The 24,340-nt window shown below is 47.4% G+C and overlaps 1 protein-coding gene and 1 long non-coding RNA gene across 3 annotated transcripts; one reads left to right on the plus strand and one right to left on the minus strand.

Moving 5' to 3' along the window:
* Window positions 1-288: 288 nt before the first annotated feature.
* On the plus strand, window positions 289-19,702 carry SLC35B1 (solute carrier family 35 member B1). Of its 2 annotated transcripts, XM_088655632.1 has the most exons (10): window positions 289-373; window positions 1,109-1,570; window positions 2,385-2,488; window positions 4,058-4,188; window positions 5,486-5,516; window positions 7,209-7,369; window positions 9,731-9,857; window positions 14,470-14,576; window positions 16,821-16,974; window positions 19,298-19,702. In XM_088655632.1, the coding sequence occupies exons 2-10, from the start codon at window positions 1,344-1,346 to the stop codon at window positions 19,348-19,350; spliced, it is 1,095 nt and encodes a 364-aa protein (XP_088511758.1). In that variant the 5' UTR covers window positions 289-373; window positions 1,109-1,343; the 3' UTR covers window positions 19,351-19,702. The 2 variants fall into 2 exon arrangements, with proteins under 2 accessions (XP_088511758.1, XP_034991082.1); XM_035135191.3 differs by lacking the exon at window positions 289-373 and having other exon boundaries at window positions 460-1,570.
* Window positions 13,913-24,340, minus strand: LOC148683812 (uncharacterized). Its single transcript, XR_015946622.1, has 2 exons — window positions 24,210-24,340; window positions 13,913-14,094 (listed from the first exon to the last, which is right to left on the minus strand). It is a non-coding gene; the product is annotated as an uncharacterized LOC148683812 (long non-coding RNA).

The following is a 24,340-nucleotide window of genomic DNA, read 5'->3' on the forward strand; positions in this document are numbered from 1 at the left end:
TACCTGTAACCAGATCTAGTGAAAGAGTTTGGCTTAAACTGGGAATAATATACTTTAGGAGGCTGTGGATTTCAGTGAATTACAGGCTTTAAGTATACACCACCTTTCCTGATGATGTCAAGACCATCCTAATGAGCTCAGAGACTGGTAACAATGCATGTTAAACATAGAGGAGCAGAAGAGCCAAAACATTTTTTTCCCAGGAGGCTGTGGACTTTGGCTGATGGGAGGTTTGTGACTGCCACATCATTTTTCCCATGTCACATCAAGGCCATCCCAATGAGTTCAGAGACGAGTAACAGTAGTAGATGGCAACAATGGCTGCATAGCATGCTGAACTTGGAGAAGCAGAGGAGAGACATTTGGGAGCCAGGTAACTTCTATAAAGACGTGTTCAACTGAGACAGCATATAAGCTTCAAAGGGAGTCACCACGACCACTGAAGTTTTTGTTCAGGATTTTTATGATCAAGGGGCATATCAGTTTTCTTAAGCAAAACAGGCCACTTTGGGTCGTAAAAGGCAGGGTTTAATCAGGGTAACTTCCCTAAAAGGGATTTAATTTGCTAGGTTTATTGAGCCATTAAACATTAGAAAATCAGAAGCAGCGGTTAGGAAGGCGCATGGTCAGCTCCCAGCTCAACCAAAAGCCCAGGAGGACGGGGGTAATTTTAGGTTAAGATGAAGGCTAGCCAGTATGAAAAACCAGCTTGTGTGTCTTGTGCATAAAATTGAAGGCGCCATACCAGAGGGGACTGGAAGTGGCATCCCGCCAGGACTCTGCACTTAGTATCTGTGCAGGCGCTGCTTCGTTTATTCCTCCTCAATCATAATGGGGGTGGGAGAAAGAAGGAAGGCGGTAAATAAGTGCAATGAGTAATTTACTGCAGCAGCAAACGCGTGTCCTTTAGGGAGCCCTGACACGTGTATCCCGCATCCTCGCGTTACCGTGCCGCTTAGCCGCTGCCCCCCGCGGCTCCGCCCTCTCCCAGAACCAGCAATAAGGCTCCGACACGAGGCGAAAGACCTTCCCCGCGAGCTCCGCCTCCCGAACCATCGCGACGAGCCACATTTGACGACGTCTAATCCTGCCGCCCGCTTCCTTCTAGGCCCCGCCGAGGTGCTGTCCTCAGCGGCGCCTGAAGAGGCGCGTAACAAGCACGGAGAAAACAACGTGGGCGCTCCGGAACAGCGGCAGAGAAGACCCCTCCAAGCGAACCCGCGCGCGGCTCGGCCGACCTTCGTTCAAACGGCGTCCTCCTCGTCGTCGTCAGGCGCCGCGGAGGGCAGCTCCCGGCCGGGAGTCGGCGGGGGTCTTTCCGGGCTGCCGTCGCAGCCGCCTCTATGAGGCCCTCTTTCCCCCCGCCGGCGGCGCCGCTGAGGGATGTTTGCGTGGAGCTGCCGGCGCTGAGGCTGCCGGCGCCGGGAACGGTTCCAGGGCCTGTCATGGGGGTGAACGGCGGGCCCGGAGGCGGCGGCAGCGCGCTGTTCCCTGAGCGGTTTCGTCTGCCGCTCTGCTGCCTGGGAGTCTTCGTTTGCTACTTCTGGTACGGCGTCCTACAGGAGACAATGTAAGTTGCCCCGAAGCCACGCACGGCACGCGCCGGTGGCTTTGAGTGGTTGCTTGGTGGCGACCTCAAAGCCTCCTCCTCCTCCAATATGCACACGTCTTCTTCCTACCTTCGCAACGTAGCCCCCCCGTCTCTCTCCACTGACTTGGGGTTGGGGAGCCTTCCTCTCTCTCCCTCTCCCAAACCCCACCCCGACTTTCCCCTTAACGATTGCTGTCATTGCTCCTTGTAGAACTTCTGTGCAGGGCCGGATTTAGATCTGATGAGGTCCTAAGCTACTGAAGTAATGCAGATTCCCCAGTATTTCAGTTATGAGCTATCTGGGAGTATGTGTTTCCTCTCCCTGTGCCTCCCTGCCTCATTATTTGGCTTTGATCTTATTTCTCCCCTACCTCCTCCACAGTTAAAGCACTTTCAAGAGTTGGGCTTGAGTTGGTCTGTTTCCAAAGCAGTTGTTCTGTTTCCAAAGCAGCTGCTGTCTTGTAGCCCTGCAAGAAACCACGCAGATCTGAGAAGAGCTACAGTTTGTGTGTTCTCCTCATGGGGACACAAGTGCAATCCAGCAATTGCATTCCTGTGTTTCGTTCCCCTCAGTTACCCATGACTGCACCTGGGGGGGGGAGGAGAGAGATCCTGATGGAGTTTGGCTCACTGAAAAAAGAAGTAAATGTACCTTGACCTATCTCAGATGTTCAATCCACTGTAAAACTAGTGCATGCCTACCCTTTGCTACTGCCACGTGTTAATAAGTTGAGTCATTTGATGTCTTTTCCTTTGCAACTGACGCTCCCCTCTCAATTTGGTTTTCCTGCAGTACGAGAGGCAAATATGGGGAAGGCGCAAAGCAGGAAAAGTTCAGATATGCTCTGTCTTTGGTCTTCATCCAATGTGTGATCAATGCCATTTTCGCCAAACTGTGTAAGTACTTATTTATATGTTGTTGTTGTTGTTGTTGTTTAGTCGTTTAGTCATGTCCGACTCTTCGTGACACCATGGACCAGAGCACGCCAGGCACTCCTGTCTTCCACTGCCTCCCGCAATTTGGTCAAACTCATGTTCGTAGCTCCGAGAACACTGTCCAACCATCTCGTCCTCTATATTACTACCTTTTTATTCCACCTTTCCACCAAGGAGCTCAAGGTGGTATGTGTGGCTCTCCCCCTAACCATTTTATCTTCACAAGAACTCTGAGGTATGCTGTGACTGGCCTGATTTCTCCCATTGAGGTTCTATGACTGAGTGGGGATTTGAACCCTAGCTTCTTGGGTCCTAACCCAATATGCTAACCACCACTGTATTTCCCAAGAAATTAGTAATGTGGCTGCTCTGAGCCCTTTGCCCTAACCCTTGCTTCTGAAAGTTTTTTGTAAAAACCCACTGGGGTTTGAAGCACACCCTTTGCAGGAAGGAGTTGCTTCGGCCTGATTCTGAATAACACCTGCAGCCAGAGATTTGGTTGGCTGTTTTAAATCCAGATAGGAAATTCAGTTCCCTTTTGATACCTCTGCATCACCCTCATCAAGTTTCTCTTGAGGAAGGGAGGAGCAGGTGAATGAGAATTCCTATTGCTTGTGTGGTTTTCTTTCTCTCCCGCCACTTGCCTTTTGGTTTTGAAAACTCAAAATATGGTAGGGCAAAAAGTTACGCAGAAGACTTCTCTGTTCCTTTTTTCTTTTTCTCCCCATTCAAAAATGGCTTCAGAAAAGGTAGCAGAAGGTTGTACACTCTTTCAAGTGTACCCGTTTCCTCAGCACCACTACCATTGCATGTGGAAGGGAGAGTTAGTCTTACCATCAAGCAGCTGAACTTAGCCCCCTTTATCTTCCTCCCTCCCCTCCTTAAAAAAATATTGGCCTGCTGGATACTCCAGAGAGATTTCATGGATGGGTGCGGGGGACAGGGTAGGGTGATTTGATCAGAAAAAAATGGCTGAGGGGGAAAGGATTGTGTGCCCTCTGTTGCCTACCATCCCAGATGCTGGTGCAATCAATTTTACAGGGCTCTGGTGCTGCTCTCTTTTAAGAGCATTGTGAGAAAATTGCATGTGTAATGTCTTGTTTGGCTGTAAGAAACCATACAGAAGACTCTTTGGTTTCTGGCTCTCCCCACCCCCCCTGAAACAAGTGTTAGAATGCTGCTGATTTGCACCAAAGTATCCCTGTGTGGTCCTCCCAGATACAGCTTTGCCTCTATTCCATGTTTAGGTTTTAGAGCAGGCATAGACAAACTCTGCCCTCCAGATGTTTTGGGACTACAACTCATATCATGCCTACCTAACAGGACCAGTGGTCAGGGATGGGAGTTGTAGTCCCAAAACATCTGGAGGGCCGAGTTTGCCTATGCCTGTTTTAGAGTTTAGAGGCCTGAGCACCTTAACCATTTCCCCTTTTGCATATGAAAGCCAGGGCCATGCAGCTCTGCCGTTGGTTGGCCTGCTCTTGCTTTGTTGCCAACATGCCTGTTTCTTTCACCTTTTTCTCCCCCAAGTGATCCAGTTTTTTGACAGCGTCAAGGTGGATCGGACACAGAACTGGCTATATGCAGCTTGCTCTCTCTCCTACCTGGGTGCCATGGTCTCCAGCAACTCCGCCCTGCAATTTGTCAACTACCCAACTCAGGTGAAGGGGAGGTTGCTGGAAGCAAGGGGGTTGGCAGGAGATGAAGAGGGTCTGGGAAATGGGATGTCTCCTGCTTTCTGGTGCACAGCTTGGCAGCCTTCTCACTGCAGCATGTGTGATACCTTAAGCCCAGGGAACAACAAAGAGAATATATTGAAAGCAGGATACCAGCTGCATAAATGTGTCGGACGTGATGTTCTTCCATGATGGTTCTAAAATAGTGGTGCTTAAATGAGACGAGAGTAATAAGAGGTTCTCAACAGTGTGACCCTCCAAGTGGAGATATCAGCAGTAGAGCAAACCATTTTGCCTGCCTTTTTGGTAACTACCTTAGAAGTGTTTGGTGCTTAGAATCTGCCAAAGAAGGCTTGTTCCAGGATTTGGGGATACCCATATTAAAAGGAAAGCAGCCAGACCAGCATACACCCCACTTCAACATTCACCCAGATCCCCCTCATCTCTCTGTTACACACACAGGCCCCTGCACACTTTTTCTTGCAGAGGTTTATGGGGTCTTTCACTGTCTGCTCCTCTTCCAGTAAAGTTGGAAGTAGCATAAGCTGCTTAAAGCTTTTCTGCAACCCAGAGCAAAGTGACAATATCCTCTGTTCCCCGAGTCTCCTGCAATGTGGTAACAGAGACAGAAGACTGTGAGAGAGGTGCCTGGACACATGGCACAAAGGTGAGAGTGATGGCCCAGTTGTTTCAGCAAGCCCTCCCTTGGCTTGTGAACCCAGGCATTTTGCTTAACCCAGACAGCCTTTTGCACCAGCCATGGTTCCAAAGCAGGGGCCATGGCCTTTCTGGGATTGCTGAAAGGGATGAGCATGATTGGAGATGTGTGCAAGGGACAAAACACTGCAGGTAGGGGAGGAGCTGGCATTCCGAGAAAGCCATGGCTTCAGGAATGTAGAAGCCAAGCAGGAATGGCCAGTAACACCACTAGGAAGATTTGGCAGGCGATGTAAAAGAGGGAGGGGTGTGATTTTGTAATAGTGGAGAGGGAAGAATGAGTTAGCGAAGAAGGAAAGGAGGAAGAGAGTATTAAGTAGAGGTAGAGCACAGAGTGTGAGAGCTTTTAAAATTAAGGACTAGAAGCTTAAAGAGAGTGCTGGATGTGATAAGCTTGCAAAAGGAAAGAACAGAGATTCTTCATTTCTGTTCAATGAGTATCTTCTGCACATCAAGCATCAGTTTTTCTCCGGGGTAGAGTTGACTCAAGCACTGGCTGATGCTGCTAAAGGTTAGGCTATGGAATGTTAGGTCTAAATAAATCTCTCCCTTTTCTCCCACGTAGGTGCTGGGGAAGTCCTGTAAACCTATTCCAGGTAAGTAGCCCCTGTGCCGGTAACCAGAACCATGTTTCATGCTTTGCAGAGCAACTGTGCAGATGAGTTGAGCATATCGACAAAATCTGCATGCCTGCTGCTTGGTTTTGCTACGTTTGCTTCCCAGATTCAGTCTTCACCCCAAAAGTCAGGGGTAAGGACCGGAATGGCAAGGAAGGAAGGGAAGGCTCTTGAGACCTTGCTGCCTGCCGTCTCTTTAATGAGCCTAGAATGGCATGTTTTCCTCAAGCAGCCCTGAGTGGTAGGCTAGGCAGAAAGGTAATGGCTTCCCCAAGCGCAGCCAGTGACTGTCTGACCTGAGTGGAAATCTCAACCTAAATTTCTCCCATGTCAAAGGCAACCCCTCCAGTGCTTCACTTCAGGTATTGATGCATTCTGTCGCATCCATCAGAAGGATTGGGTAGGTAGCAACACTTTACAAACAATGCAGCTGAATGAAATTGGAAACTGTGCTAAATATTAAATAACCACAAATCAAATTAAAAGTGACCCTTAATGCCACACACCTAAAGCCAACCTGAGCAGCAGAGGGGGGGGGGGTTAGAGGGCGGTTCAAGGGCTCCAGAGACACCTCTGAAAGTAAAGGGTGGGCTGGAAGCCTCATATAATACAGGCTGTTCTAAGCTGCTTGGAGGGAAAGGTGGCTTAGATGATAACTAATGAAGCACAGCGCCTGATACAGTGCAGGTTCTTCTTTTCTTTTCTGTTTTTGAAATAGTTTTTATTAAAGATTTTCATGAACTACAAAGAACGTGCAACGTCTCTCCCTTTTTTGTTTTCTTTACAAGAACATTGCATACTAATAAGAGGTTCTACCGCAGACACCTGTGGAGCCCTGAAGTAGGAACTGGAAATGTGCATACCTTTTAGAAAGGGTTCTTGTTAATACAGTGGTTCTCTCGTGGAGTGGTACACTGCAATGGGGCAGCAGGAGAGGATGGCAAGTAGGGTTGGAAAATTCAAGGGCAATCAAAGAAACATTTAATTAGACCTAATATAAATGAGATTACCAGGCAAAGGCAGGCTCACACTAGAGGGTCATTTATCATCATATTTTGGGGGGATTTGTGTTCTTATGCAGCTGCAATGTTTTATACTTTCTGGATGCCCCAGGATCATATTATAAAGTAGTTGTGTTTTATGTTATGAATCAGGCACCGCTAGGAGTTCCTTTTTGTTTTCCAAAATATTTCTTATCAATAAACAGCTTGGTGTGGCACGAGCAAAATTTATTCTGGAAGTGTGGCCCAGGGGGGAAAGTTTGAGAACCATTGTGTATCCAACAGGGTTGGGTAATTCATTTTGGGTCCTCCCCACAGATTGATTCCTGGGGAGGGAAGGGAGCCTGTAAAAGCCAGGCTGGGCAATGCCAACCCACATTTTGTAGCCTTGTGGGATCCCTCCAGATGCAGATCTGCAAGCATCTTTTGTTCCTTTGACCGGGGCCTTTTCCAAGGCCATATTCTCGCAGAACCAGGCAGAGACTCAGCAGGTTTGGAGCGTCACTTGGACTCAGTGTGACAGTTCCTGTTCTTGAGACTGGCCTGTGTCTCCTGCTCTTTGGGAAGCAACATTGCCGCAGCACGCAAGCCGATGCCACAGAGTCTGCAAGGGTCAAAAGCTGGTTATATTTCCAAACACACCCACCATGGTTCCTTCCTTTCTCTCCAGTCATGCTCCTGGGGGTGACGGTGCTAAGGAAGAAGTACCCCTTGTCCAAATACCTGTGTGTCTTGCTGATCGTCACAGGCGTGGCCCTGTTCATGTACAAACCAAAAAAGGGAGGAGACGTCGGGGACGACCACCTCTTTGGGTATGGAGAACTCCTGCTGGTAAGCCCCTGAGCATTAGTAAGTCTGTGGCAGGGTGCTCAATTGGTGTGGGACGCAGCAGGAGGGGTACCCATGCCTGGGACCGTTAAATCACCCTTGTAAAATAAGTCCGCACAAGTTATAGCTTGCCACTTCCTTCCTCCTTCCTTCTTTACAGTCATGCCTCGGTTTAAGTACGCTTCGGTTTGAGTACTTTCAATAGGTACTCCGCAGACTCGTCTGGAACAGATTAATCCACTTTCCATAACTTTCAATGGGAAAGTTCGCTTCAGGTTAAGTACGCTTCAGGTTAAGTACAGACTTCCGGAACCAATTGTGTACTTAAACGAGGTACCACTGTATTAGCCTACTGGGGTGAGAACTCCATCCATTTTGCAGCAGCCTGCTGCATTTCTGTGCTGGATGCCCATGAAAGGGGGGGGGGCCTTCTGTCCTCTGGCAACCCACTCAGTTTCTCTGCTGGGCACAGAGGAGGTAAGGAGTTCTCAGTCCCTCTGTGGCCAGTCCACTCACTCACTTGCATGCAATGCCTTGCTCTCTGGGGCTGCCAAGCACATGCTTAAATACAAGGCTGGCACAGTCAGCCATGCTGAACTGGGTGGGTGGTGGTTAATTTATTAGCACACTTGGAGGGCTGACTGCAACGGGGAGTTTTTTTCTGCCATGGGGCGGGGAACCTGTGGCCCTCCAGATGTTAGACTGAGGCTTCTGGTTCAGTTCCCACCTTGCTATCCAGGAGCCTGGATAGCTCTGTTGGTTAGAGTGTGGTGCTGATAATGCCAAGGTTGCAGGTTTGATCCCTGCTTGGGAAGCTGCATAGTCCTGCATTGCAGGGGCTTGGACTAGATCAGGCATCCCCAGACTTTGGCCCTCCAGATGTTTTGGACTACAATTCCCATCATCCCTGACCACTGGTCCTCTTAGCTAGGGATCATGGGAGTTGTAGGCCAAAACATCTGGAGGGCCGCAGTTTGGGGATGCCTGGACTAGATGATCCTCAGGGTCCCTTCCAACTCTATGATTCTATCATTCAATGACTATTGAGAGGCTTCTGTGTGTTAAGGCCTTCAATACCTCAACGCTGAATGGGACGCTCTAGTTGATCACTTCTTGTGTGAGTCATTTTCTATGGGTTCTGATCGTGCTCACATTTCACCTATAATACAGCCCTTTCTCCTATATTGGAAGAAGGGGGAATCCTGTTTACATTGGCTCTGCCCACCTCTCCTAGAGTGTTCTAGCACTATAGGCACGGCAAAATAGAAAAGGTGGGAATGCTATCTTGGAAGGGATTTTTCATTTGTTCTTCCTTTGTCTGTTCTTGGTTCCTTTTTCTGCTCCCTTGTGGATAGAGTGGCCAGTGCTCTTTGGGCCCTCTCCTTCTGTCACAGCCTTTCCAGTCTGGGCCTGTCGGTGCCTACAATCAGTGGCAAATTGCATGGGGAGCATGCCTGGGTGGTGCAGAAGAGTCCCCCCTTTGGGCCTACAGCAACATGTGGATGGTGGCAGGGGGTGAGGTTGGCAGGGGGTGAGACAAACAAGGCACATTCCCACTATCCTGGTGCATAGCATTGTGATGAAGCTGCAACAACGAAAGGAAGCTGCTGTGATGCAAGGGGTTTACCTTGGGGAAGGGGCGCATTCTTAAAATGTGTCCAGATTTTAAACCAGGGTGGCTAACCTTTCTCCTATGGAGGACCAGGCTGCTCCTTGCCACACCTCCAGGAGCTGCATGGCCCAGGGTGGGTGTGGCCAACCATATAGGCCACACTCATGCGCACATTTGAATATGGTAATAAATAACGGGTGCAAAAAGATCTTTTGCTCATTTACTTTGTTTGGCAGTTGGGTAGCCCCATAGAGTGAAAATTGGGGTGGGGGGAGATTTAAATTCATAAGCTGACTTGGTGGTGGGCTTCCCTCCCTGTGCCTTAATCCATACACTTTTATGGAAACGGAGGCCACCTTATAGAGTAGCTTGCGTCATCAGTGAACATAAATGTATTTTTTGTTACTTTTCCTTTTAAGTTTAAGATAAGGCAGGTATGGAAGGCGAGGAGGCAGGAATAAGTGTTTGGGAAGCTGTGTGTGAGAGTTGGAGATATTTAGTAACTGCCTGGATGTGTTAGCTTTCCCACTCTAAAGGCTGGATATTGGCCCTTCTTTAAAGCTGCAGTTGGAAAACACCACCCATTTCTGCGCTGCAGAACCAGATGTGGCATATCTGCGTTTGAGTGTTGTGCTTGTGGGGAAATGTGTGTGTTGCTAATCCCCTTGCTAAGCAGGTTTTGTTCAGCCCAGTGTCCTGTACTCAGCAGTCGTACATGTGTGTCTAATTTCTCCCTCTCTCACCCACCCTAGTTGCTGTCCTTGACCTTGGATGGACTGACCGGAGTGTCTCAGGACCACATGAGAGCTCATTACCAGACTGGTTCCAATCACATGATGCTGAACGTCAATCTGTGGTCTACTTTGTTCCTCGGAGCCGGTAAGCACTTTCTTGTGGCACAGGGAGTGGGGGGGTGGGGGAGCAGGAAAGCCTGGTTTGACCTCGGTAGCCCTGATCTGCACCATCATGGAAGCAGCCAAATGCTAAGTGCATGTGGCTGTACCTGCAAAAGGGGTGAAGGTCTAAGCCTGGTTAGTACACCAGCCTTGGATACGTCCTTGTGGCATGTAAGGCACGGGGATGTGCATTTTCTTATCCCATTGATGGATATGGTCTTTCCCCGCTTCCTGCTCATACACAACATGCCTGGGTCCAGTAAATTCACCTGCAGGAACCCGTTTCCATGCCCAAATTGCTATTTGTTGAACTAGGGCGAACCTTTCCTTGGTTGGCAGCTAGACTGCCCAGCAAGCCAGTTTAAATAAACTGCATAGCTCATTCGGTAGAGCATGCGGCTGTTAATCTCAGGGTTGTGGGTTCGAGCCCTGCATTGAGCAAAAGATTCCTGCATTGCAGGGGGTTGGACGAGATGACCCTCGTGGTCCCTTCCAATTCTGAATATGTTGACGGCTGCCTCCCATGAGTTGCGACTGCTGTGCAGTTCTCCACATGGCCATGGAGTGGTGCTTGTGCCAACTGTAGGACTCCCCTTCCCAAAAGACCATTCCTGTGCACAACTCGGTTTTGCCTGGGGTCCCATTGCAACTTGGCAGCAACAGCCTATTTCCGCCGTTTGGCGTCTCCCTCGTTCCAGCAACCTGGGTGGTTTTCACATTCTGCTAGGCTTCCAAGAGTTAAACCCTTGCAGTTTGCCTTTACACACACACACACACACACACACACACACACACACACACACACACCGCATGCAATTGTTAGACCTCTCCACTGAGGCTGCCTTAGGAGAAACAGCTGATAATTAATGAAAAGGAGCAGTCCCTTGCAGCCAAAGTAATTTGGAGAATGATTGTTCCCCTGTATATTATTTTAAAACAAGGCAGTGTGTTAAAATGAATTCCGTAGAAGCTGCAAAGGAAGCCGGTTGGCCTGTCGTCTTCAAACTTCATATTAAACTGTACGGCTTCTCCAGTCAAGCTGTGGTCCACAGTGACAGGCAAAAAAAAACCCCAAATACAGAAAACACCAGCCTTGCAGGGTTTGTTAAACAGTCTAACCTGTGAGAAGGCGTCTTCCTGACTGGAAGAGGAAGGGTATCAGCCTGAATGTGAGGTTCAATACAATACAAGCAGCACGCAAGGGCACAAGATTCAATCAAGTTTCAATCAAATATTATTAGTACAAAAAGAAAACAATAAGAGAACCATATACAAACGCTGACACAGAAACCAAAACCAAACGTCAAGCAAATAGCATATACAAATAAATACCGAAAGGCAAACCAGTCTTTATGGTCTTTGAGGCTATGTGAGGTTCAGCTAGCAATTTATTTTCGCTTTATTTATTACTTTTTTCTCAAATGCCAATCTTTTGACAGCACACCAGACCATCCCTCCTGGCGGCACATCCTTAACTGCGTCACCTCTTGGTGGCCTAGAGCAGAAGTGGGGAAGCTGTCACCCTCGTAGTGCTCCTGGACTACAGCCCCCGTCATCCCTGACCACTGGCCATGTTGGCTGAGGCTGATGGGAATTGTAGTCCAATATAATAGGGAGGGCCACAAAGTTTCCCACTCCTGGCCTAGAAGCTGGTCTCGGGAGGATAGTGACGTTACCTTGCGATTGGGACCTTTCCCGTCCCTTGCCTCTGAGATTTTAGGAGGGGGAGGCTGCAGCTGATGGGCAGTGTTTGCAAACTGCCTCTTGACCCTGCTACAGCTTTACCTGCCCCATGCTTGATGTCACGCAGGTGTAGGTATGCTTGGCTGTCAGGGACTGGCAGGATGCTGGTGAGTGTGCCACGGGGAAGCGGGGCCGGAGTCTGTCTCGGGAGAGGAGACAGTGGCTTGTAGGGATCTGTACCAAGAGGCAAGAGGCAGGGGGAAGCTTCAGAGCTGGAGAGTGGAGCCACAGGATGAGTCAGAAGAAGAGGTGGAAGAGGCAGGTTGGGAAAGTGAAGGGGGCAAGTGCTTCCCTACCATAGCTGCCAAGTTTTCCCTTTTCTCGCGAGGAAGCCTATTCAGCATAAGGGAAAATCCCTTTAAAAAAGGGATAACTTGGCAGCTATGTTCCCTACCCTCTTCTGCAACACTGTCTCCCAGAACCAAGAGGGGGTTGAGAAGGGAGGAGCAGAGGACGTTTCTACGCAGGCATAGTCTCTGGCTATGTGCACGCAGTCCATCGGGAGAAGGCACATAAACCGGTGGAGCGGAATTGGTCCTGTGTTGCTGCAGCTGCTCCATAGAGTGCGGATCTAGGAATAGCTGCCTAGACGCTAGATTGGTGTGCGTAGGTATCCAGAGTGACGGTGTTATCTTTGACAATAAAGACTTAATTATCTGCTATGTAGAACCATTGAATTGTAAAGTTGGAAGGGACCCTGCAGATCATCTAGTCCAACCCCCTGCAATGCAGCTGTCCCTTATAAGGATTGAACCGGCAACCTTGGCGTTATCAGCAGCATGCTCTAACCAAGACGGCCTTGCGAACCAAGTGGGGAGGCCCAGTAGGGCCTAATTTGAATGCTTTGTATGCTGCCTAATTTGAATGCTTTGTATGCTGCCTTTGGCCTCTCTGGTACAGAAAAACGGAGGCTTCTGCTCCATTCATTTTCTCTCTGTTGAAGGTGGCTGGAGGCTTTTGCATGTGATGGCAGATGAGAAAACCTGGAGCAGCTAGGCAGGCACGTTGAATTCAAAAATAGCTCATTGAGCAAGGAGCAAGAGAGACTGGCTTTTTCCTCTTCCAGATGCAGGTTGCAGCGTTGCAGACTTAACCTGTGAGGTTAGGCAGGATGAGGACCCAGGAATAGGAGATTCCTTGTGGAACAGGAGATGGCAGAGGATGCAGAATGCTGGTTGAAAGTGGATGGAAATACTTGGAGCCTGAATTGCCTGCAGACGAGGCTGCCATAGTTAAAAGTAGTTGTGAGGGAGTCCCCAGCCACTTGGGCACAGGAAGAGGGACCAGGAAGGTGGGACTGAAGTGGAAAGGAATCACTTTGCAGTGTGTCTTTCCAGGGATGGGAGAGGATTCAGTGCTTTAATTTCATCCCAATCCTTGCAGCTTATTTATATATTTCACATAACTTACATGCTGTTTATCTGTATGCGTAACCTCTTAAGCCAGGCATGTCAAACCTGCGGCCCTCCAGATGTTTTGGACTACAATTCCCATCTTCCCCAACCACTGGTCCTGCTAGCTAGGGATCATGGGAGTTGTAGGCCAAAACATCTGGAGGGCCGCAGGTAACACATGCCTGTCTTAAGCAGTACACACACACACACACACACACACACACACACACACACACACGTGTATGGGGTGTGTTCCTTTTGGAAGATGTGAAAGCAGCCACTGGGGAAAAATTTCAGTTTCCATGTATTCAAGGAAGCCGGCAAGCTCCCTTCCTAAATGACAAAAAGCACCTTCATTTTGTAGTCTGGTCACCATACCAAATAAAAAAGAGGAGGGCAGTTTTCTCAGGGCGAGTTAGGAGATTCCACCATGTGCTTCCAGGTGTTATGAACAGGAGCAGCACCTCTGCTCCACACAGGATCATTGTTAGATAACTGGCGATACTGAGTCATCTTCCTTTGTTTTCGGAAATGGAGCAGGGGGGCGTGTCCTCTGCTAATGTCCATATCACCAAAGAGCTTGGGAACAATGGGATATGTTTGTTCAAGAAGAGCCCCTGTTCTCCCACAGCACACTTCTCTCATTTTCATTGAGGAGCTGTAGGATCTTAGGCTTTATGAAGTGTAACTGTTCTGGTTAGACGTAGCCTTATCCTGCAAGCTTTTTCAGGACACACCTGCCTATTTTTACCCCCCGCCTGAGTGTGAAGGGAAGATTGAGCAGTAAGCATAAATATATGTTTTGCCTAGGAAAATTTAAAGGCACTTAGTGGCTGAAGTGGAAAAAAAAGGAGAGAGTTGAATTCTGAACAAACATGTGAGAGAACACCCAAACCACCAATAGAATCAGAATGCTTTTATATGGTTTCTATTTCATCTTTTATGATCACACAAACACACACAAATTATTTTGATTTATTCTGATAAACTGTTGCTATTGGCGATTTAGATTTTTCTCTTATATCGCTTGTCTGGTTCTGGTCTGTGCCGGGATGGAAGCCTTATCTGTGAACCCTGCATACACTGCCTCAAGTTTAATGACGGAAGAAAAAGATGGGAAGAAATATTTAGAAAAACAATACACACAGATGCGTGTGAACACAGCTGCAGTTACCTTTCTGGCATATTCCGAATGCACACCTAAAACACACAAAGAGAGCAGTTTCTTCCAGGTCCAGGTTTCTCCCCAGCCAATATTTTATGGTTTTGAACCATCCAGATTCGATGGTTGAATATTGTCAACTGGCCAGTCCCAGTCAAGTGAGACCGTTGAGCCCAGTAGATTGCCGGCCTGATCCATCACAGCAGTTGAGGCCAGATAACTTTGAACATCTGCTGATTAAAGCAGACAGAGGAGAGTATATTCCATTTTTTCTAAACACCCCCCTCCTTTTGCAGGTATCTTGTTTACAGGAGAGCTTTGGGAATTCCTGAGTTTCACTGAGCGTTATCCCAGCATCATCTACAACATCCTCCTCTTTGGCCTGACAAGCGCCCTGGGCCAGGTGAGTGGTGTGCGTTTGCTATTCTGTGCCGTGCATTTCTTCATTTTAACCAGCCCAGGATGTGTGTGTTAACCCTTGTTCTGTTCTCACAGTGTTGGGCGAAAGGTAGGGTAAAGTCTGCTGCTTGAAGTACATGGATTTCCGGTTAGGTTGTTCATGAGACTATTTCCAGAGTGAGACGCCCTTCCCAATATGCACTTCACCACCATAGAGCAAATTCTAGGTTATCCTGATAGGGTTTCCCACTGCTCATGGAAAAGGTCTTCCTGTGCATCATTTAATTCTCTTAATTTGGGCCTGAATGGAAGCAGTGGTTGCTTTCTCACTACTGATGTTAAGCTGTTATCGTATCTCTACTTTTAGTAAAGCGCCACCGCTCATTTTGCATGCCATGGCCTCCTTCCATTCCATGGCCATTTAATGCCAGCTTCTGAATACACCCATGTCTACCTGCGAGCTGAAGACTACACTTCCTGCATCTGTCTGTCTGTCTATCTATTTTTATTTGCATTTTTAATAGACAGAAAAGAAGAAAATAACACCCCACGTCCCCTTCCCTCCACCCCCAGTTGTACAACTTTCATGTCAGTCAGAAGAGGGCAACCAAAATGGTCAAAGGCCTGGAAACAATGCCTTATGAGGAACGGCTTAGGGAGCTGGGTATGTTTAGCCTGGAGAAGAGAAGGTTAAGGGGTGATATGATAGCCATGTTCAAATATATAAAAGGATGTCATATAGAGGAGGGAGAAAGGTTGTTTTCTGCTGCTCCAGAGAAGCGGACACGGAGCAATGGATTCAAACTACAAGGAAGAAGATTCCACCTAAACATTAGGAAGAACTTCCTGACAGTAAGAGCTGTTTGGCAGTGGAACTTGCTGCCAAGGAGTGTGGTGGAGTCTCCTTCTTTGGAGGTCTTTAAGCAGAGGCTTGACAGGCATATGTCAAGCATGCTTTGATGGTGTTTCCTGCTTGGCAGGGGGTTGGACTGGATGGCCCTTTTGGTCTCTTCCAACTCTATGATTCTATGACTAACTGAATACAACAAAATACCTGGTGACTTCCCTTCCACCCTTTTCCCGGTTTCTTTATTTTTCTATTAAATTGCATATTCCAAATTTTTAATCTTCTAATTTCTTCCTCCCTCTATTAAATTCTATTAACTTCTATTCTGCTGGATTTACTCAAGACCTGCTAGGTTATTTACTTGTTTATACTGGTTCTTAAAATATTCAATAAACATTCTCCAATCCTCCTTATAGTCTTTATCATCCTTTTCTCTTACCCTATTCGTTATACCTGCCAATTCAGCATATTCAATCATTTTAATCTGCCACTCTTCCTTGGTGGGTACCTTACTTGCTCTCCGCCTTTGTGCCAATAAGATTCTAGCAGCAGTGGTGGCATATAATAATTAATTATTTTGTTTTTTAGGGACTTCTGTTGTTACCATTTGTCAGGGTGGGTGAGTGGTGTCCATGGAAGCCACAATAAATTTGTTGGTCTTTAAGGTGCCCCAAGACAAGCCCTGCAGGAATACACGAGGGTCTTTGCCTTCATCATGTGGGTCAGGAGGGGACAATCTCTGTGTATCTTCTCCCATTGGTCCTGTGCACTACAGGTGCCTGTTAACTCCTGCAGATGATTCCCAAAGACTGCAGCTTAGGCCATTTTGTGGGGTGTTCTTAAGGCTCTGCCTCTTCATCCTGTTCCTGCAGTCTGGCTTTTGACACTTTGCTGGCAAGGGAAAGACATTCTGCGTGTGCTCGGAGGGGCCATTTCCTTGCGTGTTCTGCAGCTGGGCTTTCATCTTCACACCTTTCACCTAGATCCCTTCTGCTCTGCCCTTTTGCAAATCAACAAGAGAGTGCCTTTTGCCTTTCTGCTCCCATGCCGGGTTCAGAAGCCACCCATTTGGCTCCTTGCAACGTGTGGGAATCGAGCCCCTGCTTTTCCTCTTTGCTTGGACTTCTGTGCTTCAGCAGCAAGGCTGCTGCCACATTCCCTTCTACTCCTAAGAGGGAGCGGAGCGCATGGCCTCTGAAAAAGGAAACTCTGCCCAAATCTTTTTGGCCCAGGTGGGTGAAAAGCAGCACTACCTCTTCCCAGTACTCCAAGGTGAAAGGGCCGTATAACCCACTGTTGCGTCCTGCTGCAAAACCACCTGGGAGGATGTAAAATCCATGTTGCTGTTGTTTGTTCCCGCATTTCCAGCCTGACTGCGCATCTGCCCCTGTCTCGTTGCAGAGTTTCATCTTCATGACTGTGGTATACTTTGGGCCCCTGACCTGCTCCATCGTCACCACCACCCGCAAATTCTTCACCATCTTGGCTTCAGTCATCCTGTTTGCCAATCCGATCACCGGCCTGCAGTGGGTGGGCACCATCCTAGTATTCCTCGGTAAGTTTCAGCTCCGTTTTGTTTCTGGGGGAGTTTTGACTCCGTTTCCAGCAGCTCAGTCAGTAGAGCACGAGACTCTTGATTTCTGGGTCATGGGTTCGAGACCCACCTTGCAGGGGGTTGGAATAGATGACCCTTGTGGTCCCTTCCAACTCTACGATTCCTAGCAACTGCCAAAGCAGTCCTGCAAAGGTAGAAAAGTCTGGTGCTTAAGTCTGGGCATTTCCTGTTGGGAGGGGGAGCCTGGCTAGTCCCTCCCCATGAGGATCTGTAGGCATGACGGTGCTATCCTTCTCTCCTCCCCATCCATTGGGGAGGTGAGGGAGGAATGGTTTTATTATTAATTTTAAAAAAATCTATTTACAGATTCCCAGGGTGGCATCCAATTCAGAATAACAAAAGGCAATAAAAAATTTCCATATAAAGCATTAAATACATGGGAGCAGTAGCCATAAAATCAATAAAATCCATGCAGAGCTGTAAAGACAATAGTAAAAACCCATTACAAAATACGCTGGAAGGCCTGGGCAAATTAAGAGGCGGGTGGGGAATATTTGCCTGGCACTGTGTAATGTCAAGCTTCTCCAGGAATTGCATTCTTCTAAGTACAAAGCTCCACAACCAGCACCCAACTTGCACCTTTCCTGGGCACCAGAGGTAGGGGAGGTTGTCCGATGAGCCGATCTGGGCCGATTCCCCAGGGGGAAAGGTTTTTGGGTTTTAGTTTTTGGTTATGGCGCCCGGAAAGCAGAAAAGCTTTTAGGTGAGTTTTTCAGAGGGGGGGGGGCGGCGGCAGGGGATTATTTATTTATTTATTTATTTATTTATTTATTTATTTTGTTCAGAAAGCATTTTTAAGAAAGGACCATCTAACTGGGTCTTGTCCCGCAGCTGTTTTATTTAATTGCTACAATGCTCTGTAAAATCAAGGATTGCTGGGGAGAGTCTGCCACTGGGCAGAGGAACCTCCACTTTGTAAGCCCTGCTACGTTCTCCACCAGCCAGGGCAAAAGGTTGGGAGGGAGCAAGTTTGTGCGTTCCCCACCTCCCCTCGCTTACTAGCAATGGGAGGGAAAGTAATCCCAGATCCAGGGGACGTGGCCAGAGGGCATTGGATCCAAAGGCAACCATGATGCCCCTGTTACGCTTTCTACATAGAGGCCCGTCTGCAACAGCAACAGAGCTGTTCCATAGCCCCTTTGCTCTGCAGAGGCTGCTTTCCACACACGTCACCCTCCAACCACAGGGAATGAGGTTCACAACATCCTACAGGCCCTCGGCGGCTCCCCAAGGGAGCAATAGATTGTGCCCTTTCCCAGATTTTGGTTCCTAATAACAAGGCACGTGGATACGTATTGGTATCGAAAAGGAGGCTACCATAGAATGAATAACGAAAATAGGACCATCTGTCCTATAGATCCCCGTGGTCAGAGAGAAGATCTCGGCTCCTGGTTGTGCTAGTCGTGTGAATCACGTGTGTATATATGCATAATGTATAAGCATAAATGTGTGTTTGTGTGTGTGGAGAAAGAGTGTGTGTCATTCCATTAAAACAGTTGGAGGCTGCATGCTATTTATTTATTTATTTGATTGATTGATTGATTGATTGGTTGGTTGGTTGGTTGGTTGATATACCACCCTTCATCATAAGATCTCAGGGTAGTTCACAGAATAAAATACAGGATAAAAGCATGAAAATAAATAAAAACCAAACAGCAAAACATTACCCCACCCCTTTGCACAGACACATTGAAAGGACTGTAGAATACTAATCAGCCAAAGGCCTGGTTGAAGAGGAGTATATTCTCCTGGGGCTATATGTATATGTATATATCATATTTAAATTTATACTATGGATTGCAAATGGCCCCACCCACAAAGAAGGAGAAGGTGTGTGCATGCTTGGACAGGGGCGGAGACCCAGAGATATACAGATTTGCATTTAATTTCTTAAAAACTGCAGACAAGAACAAAAAGAAAGAAAGCCAAATGGAAATGAAACGACTGCATGTCGGTTACAGGGTTGGTCAGCTGAAGCAGCCTGCACACAACACGAGTCATGTTTTCACCATCCCTACAAAAGCAGGGAGCTTTCCTGTTTGAGGCAGCCTCCTAGCCTGAGAAGGGGAAGCGTTGAAGGTGCCAGTTTTGCCTTCTGAGAGCCAGCATGGCTCTTGGGGAGAAACTGGCCGGTGGGGGCGAAGGCAGAAGCACTTCTCTCTCCCATTCATTGTAAATAAAATCATGCGCACACACAGGAACACAACCTATCTGCTGTGAGGATGGCCTCTTAAAGCCGCGTTCCCCTCTTGTTTCTCTGCAGGACTTGGACTGGATGCCAGATACGGGAAAGCAGCCAAGAAAACCTCACATTAAGACAGCAGTGGGTCCTTCTCTTGGAAACCTCAACCTGAACAAACTGTTAACTTATTCTCTTACTCCCCAGCACCTATTATCGGATATGGACTTGTGCTTTGGGGGAGAGGGGGTTTTATGGGAGTGTGGGCAGGGCATTGGTTTGGTGTGGCTCCAAGAAACTTGGAATATTTTTTAAAAGAAAAATCAAAGGTTTTGTTTTAATTGAAATCAACAATGTGAAGGTTTCCACGTGTGCTGCCTCCTGCACCAGGAATCAAAGCTGGGGTTGGCAGGTGGCAAAAAAGAGAAGCAGTTGACGAAATGAGAGGAGCCTTTCATAATAAATAAAAGGAGGAGAGATTGAGAGGGACTTGTGTTCTCGTCCTTTTTTTGTCACCTTGTGGTCCTTGACTCTTAAGAGGCTTTGGGCGGGAGTCACATGGACTTCCTCCAATTCATGTGGGGAACCTTTGGCCCTCTAGATCAGGCATCCCCAAACTTCGACCCTCCAGATGTTTTGGACTACAATTCCCATCTTCCCTGACCACTGGTCCTGCTAGCGAGGGATCATGGGAGTTGTAGGCCAAAACATCTGGAGGGCCGCAGTTTGGGGGTGCCTGATCTAGATGTTGCTGAACGTCATGGACTGGTTGGATGCAGAGGAATGTTGGGAGGAACTAGCTTGGGAATCTCCAAGGGAAGAAGGTTCATAGCCTGGGGAGTGGTGGTGGGTTGACCATGAGGGGGAAGACTGGGGAGAGGAGCTGTTGGAAGCTTGAAGGGGTAACAGGGTTTGGTGAGCTGCTGCTAGACTACAACTCCCAACATCCCTTCATTCACTCCACGTGACCTTTGCTATGCACTCACTAAACTCTGAGCAAGTTGCTGCCTTCCTAATCTCTAAAAATGGGAGGTAGCAGTCTGATCAAGAAATCCTAACTGTGTATTAAGGTATGCAAATAAAGCATTATTTGTCATCCTGTCTCTTCCTCCCCCTTCCCAATTTATGCAGATATGCTGAACTTAATCTGTTTTCTCAAGCTTTACATAAGCCGGGCACTTGCTAACATTGTAAACCTGTGTTCTGGAGGTACTACTTCAGAAGGCAGGTATATATGACCTGAATTTTCCTTCCGTGCAAAATTATAAACAATCCACATAGGGGACAAGGATAACACAGGAACCTTTCTCACTCCCATCTATGCAGATTTCTGTGCGGAGAGAATTGGTTAAATGTGTCTACACTCAGTAGCTCTAAGGCCCAAAGTCTTTCACCTCTGCGAGAAACGGGTCATATTTGTGTTTCTATAAAACACAATAGGGATCTTGGTGCTTAGCAGAAGAAGGCTGGAGAAAGGGAAGTAGAGAAGGCTGGAATGTCAGCAGAGGAGGACTTTATAAAGAACAGGAGCCAAAGAGATGTTTCATGCTGCACCTCTATGTGTTTTTCATTCAGAAGTACTTTCCAGCAAAATATGTGATGGGTTTTCTGAATGAAAGATGAGATCACCAAAACTCTGCACCATTTACCAAATTCTGGTTCTGGTCTTTCATCACACACACACACACACAGAGAGAGAGCGGCTGTGTTGGGGGAAGTTAAAGGAAGTTGTAGAGAGTTGTGATTTTTTGCAGTCTAATCGCAGAATGGTCATATTTCCAGGCCTCATGAGTGCAGGGGGGGAAACTGGAGAGAACTGCGCCAAGATGAGTCATATACTCTCAAATAATGAAGTAAGTCGGAAGAAGTCCTTTCACTTTGATCCTTCATGATTATGAGCGCTTAACTCGTGCCAGTTTGGACCTTTTCGAAGCTGCAGCTTCGTTTTCTTTGTGTATCTCTCCCTGGCTGCAAGATCATACAGGGACTTGGCTGCACACAGCTACAGCCTGCCAGGGCTGGCGGCCATTTCTGCCTCGTGCAATGCTCATCCAGTGCTTGAGCCTGTTCTGCATAAAAATAATACAACAACTGCGTTCGTAAGAGAAAGCAAATGGGAAGGAAGGTGACTTAGGACCAACTGTTTCTGCACACAGCGTCACAACTCCCAGAAGGTTGGTCTCTACTGCTGAAGATCTCTTCTCCCAAACGCCGCTGAGCCCTAGCCAATGGAGACGTGCACTGCACTGTTTTTAAAAGGGCCCCCGTTGTCATTAAGCACCAGGCCAGGCCGTTTCCTGAGCTCACAGTAACAGGGAGGGACCGTTAGCAGAAGGATGCCTTCAAAACCAGAGTGCCAGAGTCTCTGTGGAGCAAACTTTACACATGAAAGCGCGTCTCCACCAGCTGTCGCCACCAGCTTCCATCTGCTCTGTGCCTTTGGCCTCTCGCCCTTCCAGATGGGACCTTGATCTCCCATCCTCAGTGGCTGCTGCAAGCTTGCTCTTCCCCCTCCGCTCATCTTTTCTGATTTCGCGCCAGTCTTCGGCTGACTTCTATGTTAATCTCTTCCGATGTCCTCAGTCGCTGCTCCAGGAACACTTTTTGCTCCCCTTGCTCCAAAGGGGGGGTGTTGTTGTTGTTGTTTGTTGTATTTTTAAAGACAAGGAAAAGAAAAAGTCTGTTGTCAACCGGTTCTTGTTTTCCTAAAGGTCAGCCAACTTGGGGCAAAGGGAAGATCTTTTTCACAGTCAAGGAAAAGATGGTGTCTTCATCTTCCTTTAATGAGCTCTGCAAAATTTTGGAATGCTTTCCTGTTAGAGCAGGCATGGAAGCGAGGGACCCTGTGTGCTTTCAATAAGGCAGGCATGGAAGAGAGAGGGAGAGAGAGGGGCTATTGACGCAGGCTGTTTCAACTGGTGCCCTGTTCCCACTGGGCAATTCCAGTCGTCCTACTCCTTAATTAAGAGTGAGAGGCTTGTTTGGAAGGTGCTTGCTTTCAGCTCGAGAGCCTTTTAGTCCGCAGCCCCCGAGAGACATTGATTTGTTAAATGGGACCGCCTGCTCAGACTTTCTGAACGGCTGTTCCAGCCTAAGAACAACCAGATTCAGCGGAGAAGGCCAGATCCCAGCTGATCAGAGAGCGACTTTGGAGTTGTCTTGATGGCTAAGTCAGAGAGATGAGCGTGGAATCTGGCTGTTCTTATCCCTGACGAGAAACGAGCCCTTTGTCCATGCGAACTCCTTGTTGTTAATCCAGGGCCGAGCTGTTGCATTCAGAACAGGGGCTGGGACCGAGTCTTGGCTCAGTAGCTTTTTAAAATATTGTTAACAAAAGTGGGGTGCCTCTCTCTGCCAAGCAATACCAAGATCCCAGGGGGTTCCAGGCACTCACCTAGGGTCTGTGGTCCTTTGGAGAATTGAAACACTGTGGAGACTGTTGTAGCTTTAAGAGATATAGTTTATTCACCTGTTTACATGTTCAGTCTGCATGGAGGGAGTCTGTATCTTACAGCAGGGTCATTTCAAGAGGAGGAGCAGTGCAGCCTTGAAGTCCAAGGCATCTCTTCCAGCCAGCCTTCAGCCAGCCTGCCCAAGATGGATCCCAGTATTTCTTCTTCCTTCCTCCTCCCAGAACACCTTTCTAAAAACCTCTCTTTTCTTGTCACCTCACATCCAGTTTCTCTGGCAACCTTCCAAACCACCAGTCTCTGTTCACACAAGGAGGAAGTACAGTTCTCTTGCATTGCCAATGGCCCTTTATTGTTTCTTAATGGCTTTAGTTTGGCCGGGTCATTTTTTACATAGGCTAGTACCTCTGCAGCTGGTATTTCTCCCTTCATACCCCCAAACAATCAAAATCCTACCATTTATTAATTTATAGGGTTTTGGGGGGGGGTCCCCCTCCCAAATCTATAACACAAATCTATATACACATTTTCTTATTGGAAGATGAAACAGTACATCAAATTCATCACCTTTGGGATTAAACAGACCCCTGCTCTCAGCAAATCAAAGGCAAAAATTACCCCCCACCAACACACACACAACTTGCCGGACCACTTGTCACATCTCCCAAAAGCTCTCGTTAGAATTTCCAGGCTCTCCCTTCCTCAAAGTGACAATCTACAGCTCTCAAAGCTTAGGAATTTTCTATTAGCACTAACCTCAAGCTCAGCTCAGTCAAACTAAATTTCCAGCACAACTAAACTGAAATGAAATGCTGCACAAATTTGCCTGAACAAATTAATCAATCTGGAATTGGAATTCTGAAAGTGCAAACTGCTGTTCTGAAAGAAAACTTCTAAAATACTCTTTTCGGAGTAATACTTTGATGGCAATCGTTTTAAATGTTGTTGTGACAGGCAGACTTAAATTTGGGCCCCGTATGTACTATATAATTAAAGCAGTATCACACCACTTTAAAGAGTCATGGCTTCCCTCCCACCCAAGAATCCTGGGAAATGTAGTTGGTTGAGGGTACTGAGCATTTTTAGGGGATTACTATTCCACACACAGAGCTACAATTCCCAGAGTTCCCAAGGAAGAACAGCAATCGGTTGTTAAACCACTCTGGAAATCGTGGCTCTGTGAGGGGTTATAGGGATTTCCTAACAACTCTCAGCACAGTTAACAAACTACAGCTCCCAGGATTTTAGGGGGAAAGCCATGACTCTCTAAAGTGGTATTATGATGCTTTGGACATATACAGTGGTACCTTGGTTCTCAAACTTAATCCGTTCCGGAAGTCCGTTCCAAAACCAAAGCGTTCCAAAACCAAGGTACCACTTTCCCTTAGAAAGTAATGCAAAACTAATTAATTCATTCCAGACTTTTAAAAACAATCCCTAAAACAGCAATTTCACATGAATTTTATTATCTAACGAGACCATTGATCCATAAAATGAAAGCAATAATCAATGTACTGTATCTGTACTATAAAATAAATAAGACAGTATTGTAGTTGATAAAAATTAAAATTAATTTTTTTTCTTACCTGCACTGATGATAGTCATTGTTAGGATGAGGGGCTTTTATCCATTTCCACAGCCACACAATCAATTAATCAATCAGTAGCTGAACTGGGTTCCACACAGTCACAAAAACAAATTAACCGAAAAAGCCTCA

This window comes from Zootoca vivipara, chromosome 12, assembly GCF_965207765.1.
Source record: "Zootoca vivipara chromosome 12, rZooViv2.hap1.1, whole genome shotgun sequence".
Classification (NCBI taxonomy): Eukaryota; Metazoa; Chordata; class Lepidosauria; order Squamata; family Lacertidae; genus Zootoca; species Zootoca vivipara.